Here is a 24,087-nt window from a genome sequence, read left to right on the forward strand (position 1 = left end):
GTGGGAATAATTAGTTTCTGCCTCCTGGACTGATTGACAGGTTTTCGATGCACAGGTCTATTTTTAATGAAGTTATCAACGTTTTATAAAGTGCTGGCTCTTTTTCATGAATAATGCCTATGAACACTTGAGTAATACAGATGTTTTAAAATCAATGATAAGCTATGATGAACACAAATGCTTATTTTCAGTCATATTTTCTTTAATGTATGTATGTCAGAATCCAGATAATTCTGATATAGGGCCTTAAAATTATGGTCGAACCCTATTGAATTTTTTTAGTAAAGAAATGGAATATTTATATTAGATTTCCACATTCTGTGTGTATTTTTCATTTGGTTTTGTATTGAAGTGAAAATATTACTTCAATTCTATTCCCTCTAAATACCATTTTAACTCAAGACGAGATGAGATGAGATATATACAATGGAGGTAATTGCTTTGTGTAAAAGATTTTAAAAAAAAATGCAGTGCTTTGAATTAGATAAAAACATGACTACTCAGTACATTGTTGTATCAATGTACAGTAAAAAAAAAAAAAAGATAAATAATTAACAATAGACAGTATAGGATACCCTAGGAACATTTACTGGCTTCAACATAAGCAGGGAACTCAAAAGTTATTATCGAATCTGATAATGATACCAAAAGACAACAAATACCATTTGTATTCCCCACACACACACACACACACACACACACACACACAAACCATACATACATATATTGCAGCGGATGAGATCCCTATATTATATAGGAGAGAGAGAGAGAGAGAGAGAGAGAGAGAGAGAGAGAGAGAGAGAGAGAGAGAGAGCGCGCGCGCGCGCAGTGTTTGCGTGGGAACAAATCTGGACTCCAACTCAGCGGAAGTCGTCAAGTGACGTAGGCGGCCCCTGCGTTCCCGTCGCGCGGGACTTTGGATACAGACACAGAAAGTTTTGTTTATTTTCTCAAATAGATGCGTTTCGGGTTTTAGACATGGCCTTGCAGGTGGTAGAGGCTCCACCGCCCGGCCCCGTGTGTCTCAGAGTAAGTTCACCACGAACTCTCCGTTGTTCCCATTGTTCTTCTCCAACAAGGGCTAGCAGCCGCTAGCTAAACGAAAACACCAGCAGCTACATGCACGGACCGCTGAGTCGACCGTCGACGTGCTCATGTCACTTCTCCACTTCAGCACATATTCGTGATTAGCTTAACCGACGATACAATGTTAGCCGAGTCACTACAGTTCACGTTGATGTTGATCGCAGCACACGTTTGGAACCGCGTCTAACATCTAACGTTATGTAACGTTTAGCGAAGCATCTACGGGTGCCCGCTAACACAAACGATCACCTGAACACACTGCCAGGGGGGTTAAATCAGGCTGCAGGTCATGTTCTTCCGAGTTGTTGGATCATGACCTCTTAGTAAATCTATGATCATGACAGCGAACCAAGTGGGAGATGTTGTGGAACACGCTTGTCCACATTATTATTAAACATCACCTTTTTTTTTGGGGGGGGGGGGGGGGGTCGTCCAATTTTGTTACACTGAAATGAAGAATATTGCAATGATATATGTGATTTCCTATTGACGCTACCTTAGGTGTAGTGAAAAGGTGTTTATTCATGTTCTGCGTTGTCAAATTTCTGTATACTTTCATTCCTCAGTTGTTGTTTTTTTATGTTTTATATTTTGTTGGCTAATAGTTCAGCTGCTTGTTTAGTCACTGTGCTATTTCTCATCTGCAGAACCTCGACGCCCTGCTGCGGTGTCCCATATGCTTTGATTTCCTCAATATTTCAATGATGACAAAATGCTCGCACAACTGTAAGTGACTGTGTACGTCTGCTTGTAGTTTCTTCCAGTGCTATACACTCAAGTTCTTTTGTTTTGTTTTTGCAGTTACATACATCTGTGTGTGTGTGTGTGTGTGTGTGTGTGTGTGTGTGTGTAATCGTGTGTGATCGTGTGTGTGTGTGCGCGTGCGTGTGTGCGAAGTACAAATAGTATATGTTGTCTTTTGGTATCATTATCATATGCGATAATAACTTTTTAGTTCCTTGCTTAAGTGGAAGCCAGTAAATCTTAGATGAATGCATCTTTTCACCCTATTTTTGTCTCAGTTTATGGTTATGTGTTGTTCTGTTAATGAGAGAACTGCAACTGTAATCGAGCCCCACTAAACCCTCCTCATATGTGGACTGAATACAGCTGTGAACTAAATGAGAGAATTTTTTTTCAAATTATTAAATTCAAATTGATTATAACTTTGATGGAAAAAAAAAAGAAAATGATTTACCTGCTGCTTCACAGATTACTTTAACTTTATTTGCATTTCATTTTACAGTTTGCTCATTGTGCATCAGAAAATTTCTGTCCTTCAAGTTACAGTGTCCAGTTTGCAATACAGTAAGTATGAACTTGACTTGAATCCATAATTATACTCCCAAAATTGCATTTGCATAATTATCAGGGGTCGTACCCTCAATAAGGATGGCACATCCTCTCTAATTAACTGTGTTGATAAAAAAAATGCAAATTTCCTTCATTTCTTGCCTCTTATTTTTCACAGCAGGCCACAGAATCAGATCTAAGAAACAACCGTTTACTGGACGACTTGGTCCTAAACTTTCAAGCTGCAAGGTAACCATACAACACATTGTGACGAGGATGTAAACCGTTGTTGTGTATGTCTGATCAGTATGAGCGGTTTCTTCTCGAATCGACCTGAGTGCACTGCATAACCAGCAGCTGTTTTCCATAGGCATTACACTTATCTGGGCGAATGATAGAAAAATTCAAATAGAGTCATTTGCATTGTGTACTTCAACATATATACATGTTGTAAAAGGCTGTTTGTTTTATTATCAGTATTGGATTCAGGGAACTGCAGTCAGAGCAAGCAGTAAAAGAAAAAAAAACAATCAATATTTCCCTCACCACATTTGTACTCGAAGACAAGTCAGCAAAGATGGAACACGTGTTGTTGGAGCCAGAGTTACTGGCTCGTTGGTCCGTGCTGAGGAACGGCTCTTTAAATGATCTGGTACTTAAACAAAATCAATTATCTTCTGGCCCTTTTCAAACATGCACAGTGAACGAGGATTCAAACCGTTTTGTTTTTGACAGCCATACAATAGCATTCATTTGTAGCACGATTACTTTGAATACTTTTGCCTGTAGAGGTAGGCTGTACGAGCAGTGAAAATGTTGGTTCAGGAAATAAGACGCAATCCATGTAAAACCCGTTTACCATGAACACAGGTGCACCACTTGTCTGCTTTCTATCGTCATGTTTCTAAGAACCGCAGAGAAAGATGCCTGTTGTAGGGATTTTAAGGGGACCCCATTGTTATTGACAAGATTACTCTATGTCCACAAGGGTATTGGGTTTACTTCGGTAGACTGTACGAGCAGTCTACCAAATTGGTGAAACACTTCTAATTGCCCTCCAGTAATCTGCCTCAGATTTATGGATTTTCTGTAAATCAAATGGGGATTTTTGTTTTCATCCGCGTAGGTCATTCAGGGTTCTCCCTATATTGCTCATATGTGAGCTTTAGGGCCTATATTACATTTTTCATTACAGCAGGATGTAGGTAGCAGTTTCCTGAGCTGGTTTGAATGTAATTTCTTTGCACTGTACTTGAAATTTTTATTTTTTTCTCCTCCAGTGACATTTATCACAATGAAAGAAAAGCACTTATTCAACTTCAGATTATCCTGTTATGAGTAGCTACTGGGTGTAGCTAGCCACAACAGTTTTGTAAATAAATTCACAATATCAAGGTACAGTACTTCAGCCTGCCCCTGTGATTATTTATCCCTGTTGGTTTATGGCTAAGATAAGATAAAAAAAAAAGCTAATGTACTTCTGTATTCTTCTTTTTATTTTTCTCCACTAAGTGATCGTGCAAAAAAAAGGAAAACTCACCAAAACCAGCCGGTCAGTTTCAAGCTGGCAATGTAAAAATCAATTTCAAACTTCACCAAATTATTTAAAAATACACAGGAATTTGGGAGATTAATGTGTGATCATTTTTATTCACACTTTGTTCATTAACATTTGACTTATCTAAGTAAAAAAAAAAGGAGGTTTTCTGGATTTTTGTATGTTGTTTCAAGATGTAAGACGGTATCGGTAAATTGCTTTCTCTGAGAATACTAAGGTGCTGGGTTAAAAGTCCTACTTTTAGCAATTCATGCATATCTAAACTCTCACAAGCTGCCTTATCGACCTCGATAATTTCTGCTCAGGGCTATATTTTGCTATATTCTGTAAACACAGTTTTTTAAAGGGGCCATATTATGCTCCAGGCACCTTTTCAGCCTGCCTCCACGTATATTTTGTTATCTTGGGTCTGCCAGCCCACGGAGAATGAAAAGAAAACAATGAGTCGTTGATTCGTGGTTTGGGTTGATCGTGCACACGGTCTGCAAACGAGCCATTCACAGCCCGGGCGTCAAGTGACGTAAGTTGACTCCTGCTACTGGGACGACCACGCCCCCAACCTGAGCAGCACCTCCCACTCTCGGCTACCGGCCGGCGTAGCTCGCGGCTACCGGCCGGCGTAGCTAGAATCGCGGCCGGGATGCCGTTAACGCTCTATCGCCCAGCCCCTTGTGCTCTGTGTGTAATGATGGAGAACGTGTTCTGTGCCTCCCGGGTCTCTACGTCGTTTATGTGCCTTGTTACGTGCGACTGTTGTCATGGCAGCGCCACGCCGTAGTTGCGCAGCAGACGCGGGGAGGAGCTTTGCGGAACACGAAGGGAGGGGGGCGAGGAGTGGGCTGGAAAGCGCTGGAATCGACCATAGTCTCACAGGGCTGTTTATACAGAAAGAGGAGGGTGCTGTGTGGCTTGATCCTTGAGGTGTTTTGACATGGAATGGCAAAGACATGTAGTTCACACACCTGAAAACCAATGTAACTTGTGTAAAAGGGGGCATAATATGGGCCCTTTTTTGTTTTAAGGTTCCTTAGTGCAAGATCGGAAAACAAGCCTGCTTGATGAACTCTGGCTTATTTTCTATTAATCAGTGGGGCTGATGCCTGGAATATAACAAACTCAAATTAAATCTGAATTGTTTCTTCACAGTCTTGGCTGGTGTTGATATAATATCTGACTGCTTTTATCAGTCTGTAAGCCATGATTTTTCTCCCTTCCATCAATCACCTGAACGTTATCAACACTGTAGACTCTAGACCTTAACCTTCAGGCTGCAAAGCTTCCGATTGCCATCGCTGTTGTGAATGGGCAGCTTCTTTTTCCTCTGCCTTTAATTTCCTGTTGTCTGCCATTGAGTTTCTGAAAAATTGGATTCATAAAGCATTGTTGTTATGTTGCAATAAACTTGTGCAAATGGTTGCACAGTTTTGAATTAGTTCCCTTTCTGTTAATATTTCAGATTATTTCTGTTATGCATTCAAAAGCAATCGCTTGTAGATTGCTCCCTTCATTGGACCATTCCCTTTCTCAGCAGTGAAAACACTGCAACACATGTCTCATTAAGTGTTGGCAATGTGTAAAAAAAAAAAACCCAACAACTTAGTTTTCTGTCACTGCATTTCTATTTAATTCTTAACTCCAAGAAAGACCTGATCCATTATTTATGAATGGCCTGAGTCTCCTTCCTGCTGCTGAATAATGAATTGTGGATACAATCGGGTTGACCTGTAATGTGTGTTTTAGATCCACCTCAGCACATCCTTTCCCCCTGTAAATGCGTTCAAGCCGTGCCAAAGCACACCTAGACTTATATGTTAGAAGAGGAGCTGTAGAATATGCTAATACAATTAAGCCAATACTGGACTAAGGCTATCACAATGGAATTGGTTTCTGTTGTCAAACATAAACTCTGGAAAGTGTCCAAAATATGTGTCCGGACATTTTCCGGAGTTTGTCTGTAACACATGACGAACGCAGCAGGACATTGTCCGAGTCAGATGCGTTCACTACAGCAGGAAAATTTCTGGAACATTCTGTGGCGTCTGGGTAGAGCATCTAGGCGACAGGACATTCAGCTGTGGAAAGCAATGTATTAGTTTACAGTCGCCAACACGCGCAGCCGCTCGCTGTGAATCTTCTGGAGATTTTCACTCAGACGTTTTCCGAGAGGGGGGCTGGCAGCAATAGTTCAGAAAAATGTCCCGGGCAACATTTGCAGACGTTCATGTTCCCTACATGCAGCCCCTCCAGAAAACTAGAGGAAAAATATCCTGACTTCAGTGCATGTCTGAATGCAGCTACAGCTGATGTCTTTTCCTTGACACTGTTAAATGCTTCTATTGCTAATCCAATAAACTGCCCAGTCTTAATGGACCAAGCAGATAATGATGAACTTCATTAAAAGAGGTGTTTCTTTCTGTAAATTGCTTGACAAAAAGCCTCTTAAAATTTAAATACTTCAGTGTTTCAGTGTTTTTAATTTTTTGTCACCTAAAGCAAAGTTTCCTAGCTGCTACTTCCCAACCCTTACAATAGAGGTATCAAAGCCTAAATATCAAGCCAGTGCAGTGAATATGTGCGACGGCTCTGAAATAATAGTCTGATGGCAACGGCCAGTAAACTCCTTGGGCACAGTAGTATTTAAAACCATTTGACAAACTGAAGGGATGGAAAAAAAAGTGTGTGCTCAAATGAGGCAGAAATGGTTCCAACTAATGGCTCTAACGTGAGGTTTTAGCACATTTGAATTGTCCAGGCTGTGTTGAGTAACAGTGCTATGAATCATTAGATACAAATTTAACAATGGAACAATATTGAATTAATGTATGAAAACGGCAACTGTTCCGTATTCATATATTTATTCAATATTGTTCCAGCAACATGTTGGGATTTAGATATATTTTCAAATGTATTTAGTTTCTTTTGTTTTTGCTTATCTTCTCTAAGTAAACTGCCTAGATAATTCAAAAGCAGTTAAATGATTCAATAATTTAGTGGAGTGACCAGTAATAGTTATACCTGTTCCAGATCACTGTGGGGGAGGGAGGAGGGATTTCCACATCACGTTTGTGCAAAGTGGTTTTGGCAAGTGGTTATTCGTGCGTGTCTGCTTGTGTGCATGTGTACATGAATTTTCTCTAATGGTGACAGTAAGCATAAATAAGTTTTAAATATGGAAAGACGAACATCACACACCTCATTTGTTCCATTTTATTACCAAGTAATGGCCCGTCTGCAATTAGCTTACCTTCCACATTTCCAACATTGTAGCTTAAGTGTCCACTCTTTCTCGCTCAGTAGAAAAAGTACTGATATAACCGAGCAGGTGCATTTCAATGAAAAGGGGTCACTTTAGTGTCAACAGTTCTTATTGGCACAGCCTGCTCTTTTCTTTTTAATTGGCTCCATATGTTTTTAAGAGGACCTTCAGTGTGTTACCCTACATAATATACTTCATGCAAGTATACATTTTTATTGTTGAACAGTTTCTTTTGTTAATTTGTTAGATAAATCAAACATGCTACCGTATGTTTCGGAATAAATCAAAATATTTAAAAAGAAAGAAAATGTCTGTCTGCGTGTCTAAATCATATGCTGCACACTTTCACTCACGTGCACTTTGCCTTTCTTCTTTTTCCAGCCAGCAGTTGTCAAAAGTAGATTTTGACTCTCCTCCAATATCTCCAAAGACCCCAGCTTCAGCTGTCAAATGTAAAACACCCAGAGAGAGAGGCCAGAAGTGTAACAGCTCCGTTATGAGTCACTTTTTCCAAAAGAGGCCCAAAACATCTCCCACTTCAGAAACGCACCAAGAGGCTTCTGTCTCCCAGTGTGTTGAGCAGGGGGAAATGAAGACTGCACGCACCCACCATGCAAATGATGCCAACCTACATTCAGCAATGGCCCCAGTGGCTCCAGTGACTGTGAAGGAAGAGCCGATGGACGTGGAGGAGACATTAGTCCAGGGTTTGATGTCCGTCAAACAGGAGGACACTGGCGTTGAGATAGCACATTCCTCGTCGCCATCAAGCAGCGTACAGCCTGTTATTAAAGGTGAAGCCTTGTGCCTTAAGAATGCTGACAAACTCCATCTAAATGAATTGTTCACCTACTTATTCCCAATCTCACAACATAGTTTTTGAGTCATTCTGCTCCATTTTTTTGAATTGTTAATTCTGCTTGGTTTGGGAAATCCATTTCGCTGATCAACAAACCATCCCTGCTTCTGTGTCAGAGTCGCTTTGTGTGGGGATGGAGCTGTGAACTAGCCTGGGACCCAGACGAATTCTGGGAGCTCATTTCACTTGTTCTGCCAGACTCGGTCTGGGTCCCCTCAATTGGGAAGTGATTTCCCTCTGGCAGAAAACTTGCCGGTCCAATCACAACCAATTATGTGATGATAGGCAGAGTTTATACCATGACCGGAAGAGAAGCAACTTTTGTAAACAACCACGGCTGCTGCTGATGGACGAGCATTTGACTAAAAGTACTAGATATTTTCTAGAACACTCGTTCACAGACATTGTGGAATCGTCACCACAGACATCTCCTCTCTGCACACTGGCCGTTTGGTAATGCCTCTTAGAAAATTTACTGAGAGGTCCCGGACTAATATACATTTGAGTATTAGTCTGGCTACGCCAGGGGACTTTGAATATGACATGTTTTTTGATTTACATCAGCTGAAACTGATTTATCTTTTTAATAAGCTGCTAACAATGGCCTCTTGGTTCTTTCTTGCAGTGGAGTGCCCTGTGTGCTCCGTCGGTGTGTCAGAGCAGTTTATCAACAAGCATCTTGACACATGTCTTACCAGTGGAGAGAAGAGAGAAAGCTTGAGGAGGTAAAATACCCACTTTACTTCAAGGATACCTTCCTACTGTTGTTAGCTCAGCCTGTGATGCTCTATAGGAGGGTCATCCAGTATGTAAAATCACCACTGTTTTTTCTTTTCGTTGAAAATGCTTGGTTTTGTCATCTTTCTATTTTATTGATATCTTTATTGCATCTTTTTAATTTCTATATCTCTTTTATTATCTTAACTATCCTGCTTTGATTATTGTCTTTAAAACATTTTTTTTTGTATGCATTAGTCTCTAAATCTCAGTCTTAAATTCACTTTTAACTTCCTATGTTTTGCCACTCACCTGTGAAGCACTTTGAATTGCATTTGATTAGCTTGAAAGGTTCTTTATGAATAAAGTTTGATTGATTGATACCACATAATGAATTTGGGACCAGTCAGATGACTCTCTGATGGTGTTGCATGTTGGCTAAGAATCTAAACATGTAAAGAGCCTTAAACATTTGCACAGTACTTAATGTGTATTAACTCTAGATCTCCACAATATACACATTATTATCACTTAATTCAATGAATGTGATTTTTCTGCTACCTGTTCTTTCCACTGCCTTATAAGTGGACTGTAATTATTTTTGGATAAAGTATGGGGAGGAAGATCTCTACCACTTAATCCACTACTGTTTACTATATTTGTGACATCATTTGAGAGACGGATCCTTGTGAGTGACCTTTGAAACTTTATTTTTCAAGGTTAACAATGACTAATGCTGCAATTATGAGGTTCTGTTATGAATGTTCATATTTGTGTAGCAGTGCAAAACAATCTGGCGTAGACCTTGATGTCATGATGACATATTGCAGAGGTTTTAATAGGCTTTATGTTGCCAGCCTCCACAAGGAGAATTTCACTTGCTGTAAACGTCAGTAACTTCTAATCCTGTCTTCTATGAAAGACAAATTCCACAATACAGCTGGAAAACTCGAATTGATTATGACAGGGCTACTGATCATGAAACCTGGCTGAAAACTCATATCTGTTAATACAAACTTTTCATGAGCTCGGTTGATGTAACCACTGTGTGATATATTTGGCCCCATTTATGCCTTCATCAGGCATTACCAATATCTGGAGATTAATAAACCAAAATCTTGTTTGTCTGTTGCAGTTCACTTGGCAATGCGAGACGTCCAATGAGCAAACTGGTATACAACCTACTTTCCATGCACGAGCTGAAGAGGAGGCTGAAGGAATGCCACCTCTCGATGCAGGGCTCTCGAGATCAGCTGATCAAAAGACACCAGGAGTTTGTCCACGTATACAACGCTCAGTGTGATTCCCTCAACCCAAAATCTGGTGAGGATATATGCCGTATTACACCATAGGGGTAATAGTGAAATAAACTAATTGATTTCATGTTAGTAGTTTTGAGTGAGTAGGATGACTAATGAAATGTGTGCGCGACACACACACACACACACACACACACACACACACACACACACACACACACACACACACACACACACTCTACAATTATGTAACTGTGTAAAAGGTGTAAACGTACCCTCAATGATATAAGATTACCCAGCAGAGGGCGACTCCCTGGTTGCAAAAAGAGGTTATAGAGGTTTTTTTCAGAAATTACAGAAAATCAATATTTGCACAAGAGTAAAAAGGAGTTTAATGTCTTTTGTCAACAGCTGAAGATATTGCCAAAGAGGTGGAGGCCAATGAGAAGACCAGGAACCAACTGAAGGGGAAAGCTAAACCTGTATGTACTAACTGCTTAATGGGAGATCTCAAGAGCCTGACCTGTATTTTCCACTACTCCTTCCTGAATTGATAGTTGGTGGATATATTGTGCCATAAAAGGTTGAAATATGAAATGTTTTTAAAAATATTTTGTAGGTTTTAAGAATATATAGAGAGCATTTTGTTGGGAAACACTAAATGTTAAAAAAAGAAGGTTTTTAATGGAAATTTCACTGGCTACCTTCAAGAACATTGCATTCACAGTAGTAAAGTAGTTCTAAATTGAAAAAATTGCAGGGTAAATATTGTTGTAACATATTATTGTCAAGTTTTCATTGATGGTTAATGTTTCTATCTTTTCCTTTCAAACCTCTTGCAGGTCATGGTTTTCACAAAGAATCAGACTGAGAAGGAAATTGATGAGCTCCATTCAAATTACAGTAAGCGCTTTTTTAAATTATTTGCGTCTTCATCATCTATGTGTTGATATCTTAGGGATCTGAGTAACCAAGCTAGCAGCCCAAAAAAAACCAAATAGAGCAAACATCATCTGATGAAACTGCTTTGCATAATTGAACATCTTCTGTTAACAGTTGCATTTGAATGCAGCTTAAAGCCTGAAACATCAAATATTAGCTAGCAACTGAAGTTTTTATTGGAGCCTTTGACTAAATATCATTTAGTTAGTTGAAATCATTTGCAAATATATTTTTGGAATTATATTTGATTAATGAATTTATTTATTGACCACAACAATGTTTATTTTAGAAACATTGTTGTCTTTTCAAACAGGAACATTATCTTTTAATGTCACTACATAAAGGCATCCATATTGGATATCACAATCAAAAGGGCCGCCACTTTCTTCAGTACGCGAATAATCCACCAGAGGGTAGAAGACACGTCAGATTGTGTACGATAGGGTTTTCAGTAAGTATTGATTATGCTGATGAGGCATAGGTCTCAGAAATAAGAACTTAGTTATATCAAATAATGCATCATTGTCTCTGGATGAATTAAGCTTGAATCCAGAAACTACACATTTTAGAATAGTTGAATTTATTAATTGAAAAAAGTTTAAATCTGGTTAATATCTTACATTAACCTCTTCGCTGAGGTAAAAAAGAATAGGAGTGTGTCCAAAACTGTCTCCGATGGGGAAAATGTCTGATTGCTGTCATGTTTGATTCACCACTTTTTAAGACAAGGCAAGTCAACGCAAACAGGTAATGCTCGTGTTGGTTTGCATTCACATTTCTCAAATAGGGTAATTGACTAAGCTTTTAGTTTAATGACACTGTTTATTTTAATGTGTGAGGCATGGTCTGTGACCTAGCGTCAAAGAGGAATATTTCCTACAGAATCATAATTAAGACTGAACAGCCTTTATTGAAGTAAACACTGATTACTTTAACAGATGCTGTTTAGTCTTAATCAGTCCATTTGCAAAAATGCTTGCATCATTTAAAAATGAACTCTATTGCACTGACTTCATCTAACTTATACAATATATAACTTTTTTTTAAACTACACCTTAACTTTCATTAGTTTTTCAATGACTTTTAATTTCATTTAATTCATCTTCTCGTATTTGATATATTATATTTGATGATAGAGGATGCTGTATTTCTGTCTGCTTTGAAATGCAGTAGAAAACCCTGCTTGATTTAATTCTTGTCTTGATTTAAAAAAAGAAAGACGCTTTCCGTGAATTATTAACTACAGATAAATGCAAGGCACAAGCTTGGACCACAGAGGTTTTAAAAGTCTTATCTAAAAAAAAGATGTCTCAAATACTTTCAGATTAGAAACACTTTGGGCATCTTAACGTCAGCCTGTTCTAATAGCATTCAAAAGCAAACCATCGGCTTTCAGGCCAAACAGTAGCTTTATTGTCCCTTTGGAGAAGTAGAGCAAACTGGAGAAGTAATCCATCTCAAAATCTACATGATGTCCTTTTTGTCGACGTTGAGTAATATTTGCATGGTAATGCAGTAAAGAAGTAGAGAATGCCCTGGAAACGGAATAGGCAATATTCACATAATTAAATACTTTTGTGTCACCAACAACATCATTATGATTATGTATATTATGTATGTTTTTTATATATATATATAAAACATATATATATATATATATATATATATATAGTGTGTCACCAAACCATAATCTCAATCTTACTTTATTCAGGCTAAAAGCCCTTCATATACCGGCCACAACACATTAATAGGACCAGAAACAGACGGATCTACTGTGTCTCTTACAGTGAGTGATTTAGCAGCAAAGGGTTGAAATAATATATAAATACCAATTTTCTATTATTATTGACACATAGGGTTAGTTGGCTACTTAAACGTCTACAATTTAATTTCTCCATTTGCATTTGCTGATGGATAATCACCACTGTACAGGTGCACAGAAATCTGAACCAGGTCTGTGTTTTTATCTTCAAGTTGCAGAGTTTGAGCAAGTATGTTAGCATTAGGGCACATTATCCAAAGCACCTTGACGTGGTAGAACAAGACGAAAAGCCTGTTGAAAATAACTCTGAGGACCGAACTTTAAAAGTGGCTGAAAAACGGTTGTGACTCACAGGAGGAGGTATCTATTTATAGCTGCTCTGCTGTGATAACCTCTGGATTTATCAGAGGAGGATGTGGATGACTCACTCTGCCAGTGTGGGGAACAGTGAGTGAGCAGACAGGAAGGACAAGCCAACACACACACACACACACACACACACACACACACTTCCAGCCTTGTCTTAATGTGAATTAGTTTAAATACAAGTCTTTGCTGGTTCTTCAGAAAACAAAATTCATAATTCATTACATTCATTTAATTTTAATTCAGTGCAACTGCAAGGAAAGACCTGGAAATCCCAGCCTCTGATATGTGTATTGTGTAGCTGTCACTATGGCAAACTAGAATTATGTGTAGCAATTAACGGATCTTAATTTTGAGGGTCATTTATGTTTTATTTCCCCGTGTCCCGGCCCATCGCAGTCAACAGCTGTCCCCTGTTGACCCACCTCACCGCACATCAAACAAGGTTTCATCTCCATCACTAAAATTTGGATTTTCTGCCTTCAGACACAGGAGTTGATGTGTTATTGTTTTACCGTGGACCGTATTAAATGAAACATTAGAATGGACAGCTTTAGGACATGACATTTATTTCTTATTCCTATCTAAAGAAATGGTTTAGATGATGCTGTTAAACTGAATTTTTTAGTCTACAACTATTTACTACTGTAGAATTAATGCTATTCTATGTTATAGTTATTCCTCCATTCTCCAATTTGTGTATATATGAACCTTCATGGATTTGCAGATGGTTAGTATTTCTGTGGAAAGTGATTAAATCCTATAATTTTGGATCACTGCAAAAATATAGTTGTTTTTCTTTTCTCTGCCCCACATCCATTCATACTCAACTGTAATGTCTTTTCAATGAGTGTTTGTCTTCCACCACAGTATTAAAATGATTTTTTTGAAGTAGTGATCTCATCCTGATTGCATCTGTGGTTCAATTCAAATACTGAAGCTCTTGAAAATACTTTTTTTAGTTTCCCCAAATCTCTTCAAACATGCTATGCTAGAACTTGTCATTTCAAAGTTAAAATATTTATCTGATTTACCTGATGCGTTAGATACTGGTTTCTCAAAATGAAAAATTTGTCAGTGTTACTACGAATATTAATTCTCAATTTCCCAGACAGCATACAGTGGCCTTATTAATGGTCATTTTGCTTGACAAGTAGTGCATTCTCAAGATACTGTTATGGTATCTAGGCCATGAAAAAGTCTTTCCTTGGTCACCTGTTCCAAAATGTACCTTTGTACCCACAGGGAAGAAGAACAGCAGCGACTTCTCCCGCCTCATTGCCCAGGTCCGGGGTCGCCTAGAGACCACCAGGCAGACTCGTATCAAACAGGAAGTCATTGTGGAGGGAGAGGACGTAGAAAAGACCCTCTCTGCAGGTACTTCAATGCTCATCACCTTCCTCAGGAGTAAAATATACTGTAGCCACAGGAGACTTTAAAGTCTCTCGTGGCTATGCCCTTTAGCTAAAGGCGCCTGCTCCCAGTGGTAACCAGCTGTGGAAAGTTCACCTTGTTCCTTCACAAAACAAAACATCTCATGTAGTAAAACTATTACAAATGAATTTCTGTGTGACAGATTTGTTTGGGGGGTTGAGTTAAGTGCACTCAAATTATTGTTCCACTTTTTCCTAAATTCAGAACATGGCTACGATCTCCACACTCGCACATCAGGCAAGAGTGGATAAAGATATTTCAATTACTAAATTGAGTGCCGTTGTTTTTTACGAACTAGTGAAAATGAAGAGAACAATTTGCCAAGAGGAAGTGCAGAGACACTGATGTGTCAGAAGGACGAAGATACAGCTTTTAGATAATTTCACGTAATTTTCTCTAATTAATTGAATTTTTTCATTATGATTCAGAGGTAAGTGCAATTTATGAAATTAAACACATTAATGAAAAGTATTGCTAATTTAATTTACATTTTACAAATAAAAGGCCCACAAAACGTGCATGACACTGTCCATAGTGTTAGAGGCTCAGCATCAACCAACACGGCTTGTGGTGCGGGAGACTGGGGTGTCTGGGGCATTTATTTTATGCACACTCCATTTGACATGTCATTTCTTCACAGATATATATATATATATATATATATATATATATATATATATAATTTCTTTTACATCTTCCAGATCAAATTGCAGGATCAAAGAACTGCTTTGTGATGAAGGAAGAAGACGGAGACGGTGATGAGGAGCCAGCAACAAAAGGGATTGCGTTGCCACCCAGCCCCACTTACAGTGACGTGTCCATCAGCAGGTGAGCTGTAGATAACACACATCCTGATGCATTTACGGTAGGTCCTCAAAGATTGAATTTCACAGTGGTGATGACCAAAGATTGCTTTGAATCGTAAACATTTTTGATTTCTCATGAAAAAGAAGAGTGATTCCTTCTGTAACTGCAACAACTGATGAATCCTCGAGGACGTTACAGACTAACTTCATTTCAGAAATACGATAGCACTTATATTTAATCAATTCTGCACAGTGTACGAACAGCATTGTAATAATCTCTGATTAATTTAGTATTTCAATAGCATTTCTCAAGCTTCATCCTGGTAATTTCGGTTAATGCGATAATCCAATTGAGGTAATTACATTCAGACATAAACACATTAGAAAAAGAGGAGTCGGAAACTGGTTTCCCTGGGCAAAGGTCTCTTGACAACTTGTCTTTATTCTACGAGTACTCAAAAAAATATGGCCAAGAATGTAACGCCAAGAAAATACTTTTACTCCCTAAAATCTTAACATCCATGATGTAGTTTATAACAAGCACATTAGTGGACCCAGCAGATCCAGATAGGAACTACATGCTGCAATGCAGTGTAACTACAAAACATCCAAATCTTGTGTAGAAAGATAGATATAGATCGATAAATTACTTTAATAATACCCGGTCAAACAGTCACACAGTCAAATACCCCAAAAATAACACAGTTAACAGACCTGAAGCAGTTAAAAAAGCTGCTGCGTGAAGAGTAAGTTTAGTCCAGTTCAGAAATCACAGACCTTAGTAGGTGAAATTTAGTCATAGGTCTTATGTGATTAATATGAGGAAGATATGATGAATAAATCCGACGTTATAAACAGATAGTTTACTATTTTTTTCAAAGCGTTAGTATAAATCCTGTGGACAAAGCAAAGATCCCTTGCTCTCTCTAAATAGAGTCTAGCAGCCAAAAGTTGTACATCTGGTAGCCAGAATCCAGACAAGCTCCCCTCTGCACCATTAAGACTGATATTGATGGGCTCCTGTCAGTGCTGTCAACAGAGCCCTGAAGGAATCCGACAACCTGGTTTGAAAAAGTAAAATCAATCCCTGCAGCATCGATGCAGCCTGAGAGACTTTCCTCGCTCGTCCTTATATAAACTTTTACATTGGTGAAGAGAAATTAAATTGTGTCCTTCTCCTCGGTCGTCAATAGTTAATTACACTGCATGCCAGCATAGCCAGGAGCAGGGAATTTTTTTCACAGCTGTCCGACTGTGTGTACAAAATAACTCAAAATCGTGTGGACGGATTTTCACATAACTTGGTGGGATATTACTTGAGGGAATTTCCAGATTAACGTTTGGATCTGATCGTTTATGGGGGAAAGGGGGCACACACACCATGCACTCTCGCAGAGCACGGCCGGTGTTAAGATGAGCTCTGTCTACCTGCTGTGAACTGTGCGCTCATCGCACGAACGTGCACAGTGAATGCTGTACTGAGTTTATGTGTAATCCTGCCTTCCTACTGAAGACGGTAAAAATGTAATGGATGTTTTAGCAGCTCACCGTCTTGGGCGGTATTTTTTCCCCAGTCCTGCTGATGGTCAATCTGACTGACAGACGGTCAATGTGTTTGTGAGAGAAGAGCAAGCAACAGCAGGGAAGAGAGTGCTGCACACAGCTCTACACAAAGTTACAGATTTTTTTCACCAATCAGACACAACATTCAAACCACTGATGGTGAAGTGGAAAACATTGATTATCTCGTTCTAATGCAATGTTCTGAAGAGAAACTTTGTGCCCCTAACATTCATCTGGGTGTTACTTTGACACAAATCGCCCACCTGAACATTGCTGCAGACCAGAGGCCAAGCAGACTGTGCAACTGTGGCAATGAAACAGTCTTGACAAACATATTAAAACACAGCTGTGATAACATGAAATATGTCTTCTTATGAAAATAACTTATTGACAAATACTGTACATTAGTGATAAATATATAAAATTAAAACTGCTCTGATACCATTTTACACACAGGGCATTGCAGAACTACATGCAACTAAATTTCAGTGTGTTATAAACCATTTATCTAACTTTAGTGTCCTGCCTGAAATCCTTAATAGGCATTGCCATATTTCTATATCAAGGACCCCTATATTTTTTTACTGTAGACTTTTATGACTTTTATAGGACGACTCAAATTATGATTTTAATATCTGAGGCCAGCCTCGAAAAGCTGCATGCAATAAAAGTTTTTGCGAAAATACCCACGATATAATACTGTAGGAAAAGTTCCTGGCCAATTTACAGATTTATGTTTTTTTCCTGTGCCCCGCTTAGAATCTCATCTGGAACTTGTTCTGTGGTGTTCACACAGATTTCCCATGCAGCAGCTTGGATTGTGTCTCTCTGGCTGGGGATGTTTTAGCTGTGTATCCTTAAAGAACGTGTTGTCAATGCGTTCCTGCCACCTGCCTACCAGCAATCTGTTCCGTCTCAAGGTTGATCACCCAAACTTGGACTCAAAGCTGAACTGATTATAATTTGGTGGTCGAATGTCACAATTTGAACTTATGTTTTATGAACGTGATTTATCAGGAACACACGGAGCAAAAACATTCACTTAGGCTCAAGGACGACCTGATTAGAATTTAATGGTCAAAGTTCGAGGCCATGGTGACCTCGCAAAACATGTTAGGCCATAATTCACACAAATGTCCAATGGGATAAAATGAAGTGATGACATGTTATATCCAGAAGGCCAAAGGTCAACCTCACTGTGACATCATAATGTTCAGCAAAAACACACTTTCATTATTTAACAGCATATCTTTTGAACAGAAAATAAATTACTGACCACATTTTTTTCTGCATCTTGACTGGAAGGCGGAGACATATGTTTATTGGTCACATCACCTAAATGTCTGTCTGTTTTTTCACAAATTCAGTGTGGAACTGTACTGCGTTTTATTTAGACAGCCCTACCATGCAGTGATAACTTGCACCTTACCTGTGTGCAGAATTTGTATGGTAATTTGCATTTAACTGTAATCTCTGGTTGTGTTATTATTATTCAAATTAACTTTGCATTCTTTAATTGGAAATGATTGGCATTTTTGCTGTTGTGAACAGAAATCAAACCTCAATGATTGAAGATATTCTCTTATGTTTTCAATCACAATAATACTCAAATGAAACCACCAAGATGTTAGTATGGCTGTTACTGTCATATTCAAATTAAATCAAAAAGTCCACATCAGTGATTAAAACAACCTCAAGATGTCACAGGAAAACAAACACTCAAGATTGGGGTTGCTAGGCGACAGGAGTTTGTCAACCTTAAGAGTACAGAGGTGATGGTTACAGAATAACCCCAAGCCATAAACTGGCTGGCAGATCATGTCATTGTTTTCAAGTAACAACCGAATAGTAATTTTGTCATCTGTAGTCTGGAAGCCTTTTACTTTGAACACCAACAGAGCATGAATGAACATGCTCCAATTCAGCACAGCGACCTGTTCTGTGTGCGAGAGTGGTTGAATATGGAGAGAGAGGGAATTGGGCAACTTCGTTGTGCCAACACGCTGTTCACCCAAAGTTATAAAAGTTTGGGAAAACAGTTTGCTCCTAGCAAGATAATTGTAGCATTGCAACCACCTCACACATACTAAGTTGTTGCTCACTTCCACAAAATGTCAACAATTGAATTTATTCTCACACAAAAGAAAGTGTTTAACAAGGTCGTTTTGCTCTGTTTTTATATTGAGTCCTTCATAAATTATGTTTGAAAATATGGGATTTAAAAAAAAAATCAATCAGTTTATTACTCTGCAGACATTCACTGAAATTTCAAAAGGTATTTTGGCTAGACAGATATTATTTACTATACTTGCAGTTCAGTGTTGTTTTTGCTGCATTCAGGCCTCAATAGGCCTCATGAAATATCGCCTCAATCTAAGGTTATTGTTCACCTCTCTCCACTAGTGCGACCCTGCCCCCCCATACTTAATATTGAGGATGTGCCTTATGCTCTTAGTTTTCAAAATGCATGTATGCAAAACACCAAAGTGTTTGTCTATCTTCTGTCTTATTGCTGTTGTTCAATTTCATGTTAGTATAGCTTTTTCCAACAATGGTGTGAAAATCCTAACAATTGGGTGAAATGCTTAGGTGGTGAACTGTTGATGCATTTTAAAATCCCAAACTCCCAGATCTCACTGACTGACAGCATGAAGGCAAGAAGACAGTTGCACTTTTTAATATATATAGTCCGACTTCTGATGAAGCGTTTGCCCGAGGCAATCTCACACAGCTGTAGCCTCTTGGTTGAAGTCAGGCAGACAAATAAGAATTCCATTCTGGCACTGGGTAGTCTGAACAATCGATGTCCTGATATTTTATCCTTTTGAAGTAACATTCAGGGTCATGTCAGGAGCATGGCTTTTTCCACTGACAACTGGCTCTGTAAGATTTGTGATGCAGTAAAAACGACCGCGCATGTGAGTCTGAAGTATTGCATTAGCATCACAGTCTGTTCAGACACCACTAACTTTCAGGGCACTTATTAAGAGCCAGTGCAATAAGTTTACTTGTTGGAAAAGCAAATGCTAACTATCAGTTAATCTCTTTTAATGACATCCACTCTCTCTCTCTCTCTCTCTCTCTCTCTCCTATTTCCATCTCTCCCCTTGCAGTTCTATTTCTGACATATTTGGTCCAGAGCCTGTCAGAAAACATGAGTAAGTGATTGTCCTGTCACTGTCTAGAAAAGTAATGTGATTTTTGTATTTTTCTCTCTCTCTGTGTTTTTCCTGCTACAGAGGTCACATAGAGCACCCCATTACCCTTCTACTTAGACAAGCATTTGGGCATTTTGATGCCACATTAATGCCAAGCCTTACATTTCAGAAAAAGAAGAACAAGGTAGAATGTATTGTAATTTTTATATATATATATATACACACACACACACACACACACACACACACACACACACACACACAAGTATACATTTAAAAAATGATATATATGCAACAATACTGGGTATTGTTGCATATCTACAGCAATTGTTTAGCCTTTTCTCCAGCAACTAGCAACAGAGAACAACCTGCACACCGAGGGAGCTTTCTGGGTTAATTTTTTTAATTTATGTGCCATGCAGTCATGACTGTAGAGTCTAAATAGACTGTATTAGACTAACAACATTAATTACTTGTTTAATAGGCCGCACTGAGCACAAAGAAGTCATAAACTGAGCTGAAAGACCTGTAATGAACGGTTCGGGGCCTACACATGTCTGTGAGCTTTACACTGGAAAACACTGGAGTGAACGGACTGTACTCGCAAACTAAATCTGAGCTGCGCTTCATGCCCAGGAAAAAACATAGAGATGTGCTGTACATCTGTAGTTATAATTTGCTCCACAAGATTTATAGTATAGATGAATTACGCGATTACATTTCTAGAGCAATACTCATCTGCCAGCGATGTACATTAATAAGATTAATCAAAGGATCATCAGTATCAGATAAGTACAGAAGTTCACCTGATATTTCCTTGGCCAAGTTTCGGAAACTCACTAATTATCTGAGGCAGCAGGATGTCACTGCTCACTGAAAATTAGTCTCGTACTGAGTCTGTCAGGATTTTGGCAGTGCAATGAGACGGTCGCATGCAGCTTCACACCCCAGAAGATTTAGATAAACAACTGCTCTGACCCGCTGCTCTTCCACTCCCGGGCCACACATCAAGACAGACTCTCTTTAGCTACAGTGCGGTGCTGCTTTGGCTACACAGCATGGCATAAATACTAAGAAAATTAACTAAAATAAACTGAAATGATTGATTGTAGTAAATGATTTCATGGACTTTCATGATCAGCTCAGAAGATGCTCTCTGGTTCAAGCTATGTCTACTTACTCATTTGATGAACAATGCAGATAAATAATGCCAGAGTTTTTATGTTAATACATGACATATGGCTGTCATTAGTTATTTTTTATTTTGTGAAATAATGCTGCATAAAAATCACGGCAGTCTGCAGTCCATCTAAAATTTTATAGTCAGCCATACTCAAGTTTTTCACCCACATAAATCTTCACTGTCACACTGTTCGTAAGGAAACAAAAGCACAATTTCTGAATGTAATGCATGGTGTGTTTGTTGTGACTGATAGAGACTCTGCTTCTTATCTCTTTCCGAATGACTGAGGTGAAGTCCAGACCCACAGCACTTTACTGTATATAGTCATAGCACACCAGTAGTTGAACGTCAGAGCAACTCATCAATTCAATTTGTGGAAGACAAATCTGTTCGTAAAAAAAGTATAAAAGGAAATTGTCTTTCCATCAGGCAAAGCTTTATCTGCATCCTCCAGCCCTTGTCAGACTCTGGCAAGGATGACAGTTTAAATGTTGATTGTTTTGGTTCTGATCCACATTTTGTGCTGAGGCCAACTCCCTGTTTAGCAGTAATCCACTATTCCTAGACATTTCCCCATCCCTCCATGACCCACATGTGGACTTCTGACCCACATTCCAGTGCTGGAATTTTGTTTTTCCAGCCCGTAGAGTTAAGATAAAGAGACGTAGGACATTGTCACTGGCTGGAGGGTGATATACAGCTACGGTACTATCATCTGAAGAGAGCCCTACATGGAAGATGTAAGTGGTTCCACATGGGATGACCATGTGGTTTTAGGGCTCCCCTTTGGTTTCTTGGCCATTCTAACTGAACATTTCTGATGGAGAACTCGGTGTCCACCAGTTTGTGTGTCAGAGGTCCACTACTTCAGTAATGAGGCTGTAACTTAACACTACATGCTGAGCTGTGGAGCTCAACAGGAATCACATGGGAGCAAAGAATATCGGTGTGGCCATAGATAATCCATAATGGGAAAAAGGATTATTTATAGGCATTGAGCGCTCCGTCCAGATGCGTTCCTCTGAAAACAGTGAGGCTTTCTTCAGAAAATTCTAAAACAAATTTTGGAATTTGTTGTTACTGAACTGAATATAGATTTTAAAAACGGCAAAACAGGTTTCGTAAAAATCAGCAAATATTTCCTCACCGTCTGTTGGCTGTCACCTTTGTGTGCGCGGCGGGAAAAAATATCTTTTCTTTTTTTTGGCTCAGCCCTTGCTCTCTTACAAAAAAATATGGTGCGGACCGCACCTCACAACACTGCAGGTCCAGTTTCTGAACATCACTCGTCGACTAGACACCTTAAGAGATGTGCTAGCTGGTGGAACTGCAACTCTGCGGTTTCGCCTAGTGCGTAGTGGGTCAGACTCCCATACCGGAGGTCGCGGGTTCGCAGCCCAGCCAGATGAGTAATATCACAAAAACAAAGACAGAAACAACCTTTCTCCAATATCGCTTATTGCCCCTTTAAACCGGACACTCAAAGTTATATCTGAGGGAGTGTGAGCAACCACATATTTCACTGTAATGTATTTATAGGGTTTTCAGACAGTCCGTTACTCAAACTGTGATCGTCCCTTTTCCATCTGGCCGATTGCAGTCTGCCGAATTTGTCGTGTCTCCTTTGCGGTGGTCAAAGTGTGTTTTGGTGTTAACTGACTGTTTGAACCTTTGGTTACATAAAGGCAACTGCAGCCATATAGGCGTACAGTACCTTCCATTCAACAGAAACAGTCTTGGTTAAAGAAGCATTTTGGCAGAGAACTGAGCAGAAAGTCACTTCCTCTTTGAACTGAGGAAGTTTTCCTTATCCCGTCAAATCACAATGTGAGTTAAAGGTGCACGTCTGTTGGTAGATGGCACAAGTAAAGTTTAAGAAGACTTTGCTTTCACTTTTACTCCCCTCGATTGATTGAAATAATGTGTAATATTTATGACTTTGAGACAGTCGTCTGAGTCTCAGAGCTGATGCTCATTCCAAGTGTGAGCATCGTGATCGCTGGGTTATTTACTGCCGTTAGCTTTTGTTGTTGACACGCTGTGTGCAGAAGCCAAGCACCTGGTGAACAGATTTGATTAGTGCACAGCAGAGCAGCGAAATAGTCCCACCACAAAATACGGTATGTTGCACCAGCTTAGATTACTTAAGCAGAATGTTCACAAACAGCATTGTTAAAAATGTTTGGATATTTCTGCTCTTTATTTACCAAGCACTAAAGACACATCTGAACACTATTCTTTCACAGAGACACGGAGACGACCTCGGTCCAAAAACGACCTTCGAGCTCCAGAGGAGATGATGCAGCTTCGTCTCCAGTTCATGGAAAACGACGTCGTAAAACGTAAGGCGAGATGAAGGAAGGGGGAGGAGACAGAGGATCGCTCACCGATCAAATTGATACCAATAAACCTTTGACTGACTGAAGTATATTGAGAAATGATTTCATGTGGATTCCTCTTGGGCAAATTCTTTTCTGGTTTTCTGAAGTTGAACTGTTAATATTTTTGTTGTCGTATGAATAAATATTCATTATTTTTAACATATTCGGCAGCCCTGTGATCCATGATGAGATGTGGCTGTCTGTAGTTTCATCAGGTTACTACCTCAGGAGTAATAGGACTATGAAGTCACTGCTTTCAGGATTATCAGCACATTTTAGTATGGTTAAGATATTGTTTATGTAAAAAAAAAAAAGAAAATAACACATTTGTTTTTAAAGTAGACATAAGTAGACAAGAAAATAATTTCTACTTTTTCCTCGTCAGAATCCTGCTTTTAATCCATTGCTTGTATCTTTGTAACAAGTTTTTAAGTTTTCCATTGTAAAATGCAATTTAAACTGAA

The 24,087-nt window shown here is 39.0% G+C and overlaps 1 protein-coding gene across 4 annotated transcripts; it reads left to right on the top strand.

The window, feature by feature from the left end:
- The first annotated feature begins 846 nt into the window (after window positions 1-846).
- rad18 (RAD18 E3 ubiquitin protein ligase) lies at window positions 847-23,786 on the top strand. 4 transcript variants are annotated; one of them, XM_035632083.2, is made up of 13 exons: window positions 847-1,029; window positions 1,734-1,812; window positions 2,333-2,394; window positions 2,558-2,628; window positions 7,575-7,987; window positions 8,678-8,777; window positions 9,905-10,092; window positions 10,440-10,510; window positions 10,871-10,931; window positions 14,344-14,475; window positions 15,234-15,360; window positions 20,141-20,243; window positions 23,489-23,786. In XM_035632083.2, exons 1-13 carry the CDS (start codon window positions 979-981, stop codon window positions 23,540-23,542), a joined length of 1,512 nt encoding a protein of 503 aa, XP_035487976.1. In that variant the 5' UTR covers window positions 847-978; the 3' UTR covers window positions 23,543-23,786. The 4 variants fall into 4 exon arrangements, with proteins under 4 accessions (XP_035487976.1, XP_047188794.1, XP_035487978.1 ...); XM_035632084.2 differs by lacking the exon at window positions 20,141-20,243 and adding an exon at window positions 20,015-20,059 and having other exon boundaries at window positions 851-1,029; XM_047332838.1 differs by lacking the exons at window positions 20,141-20,243; window positions 23,489-23,786 and adding an exon at window positions 17,698-19,982.
- The last annotated feature ends 301 nt before the right edge of the window (window positions 23,787-24,087 follow it).

The sequence above is a fragment of the Scophthalmus maximus genome, chromosome 6 (assembly GCF_022379125.1).
Source record: "Scophthalmus maximus strain ysfricsl-2021 chromosome 6, ASM2237912v1, whole genome shotgun sequence".
NCBI classification, from domain to species: Eukaryota; Metazoa; Chordata; class Actinopteri; order Pleuronectiformes; family Scophthalmidae; genus Scophthalmus; species Scophthalmus maximus.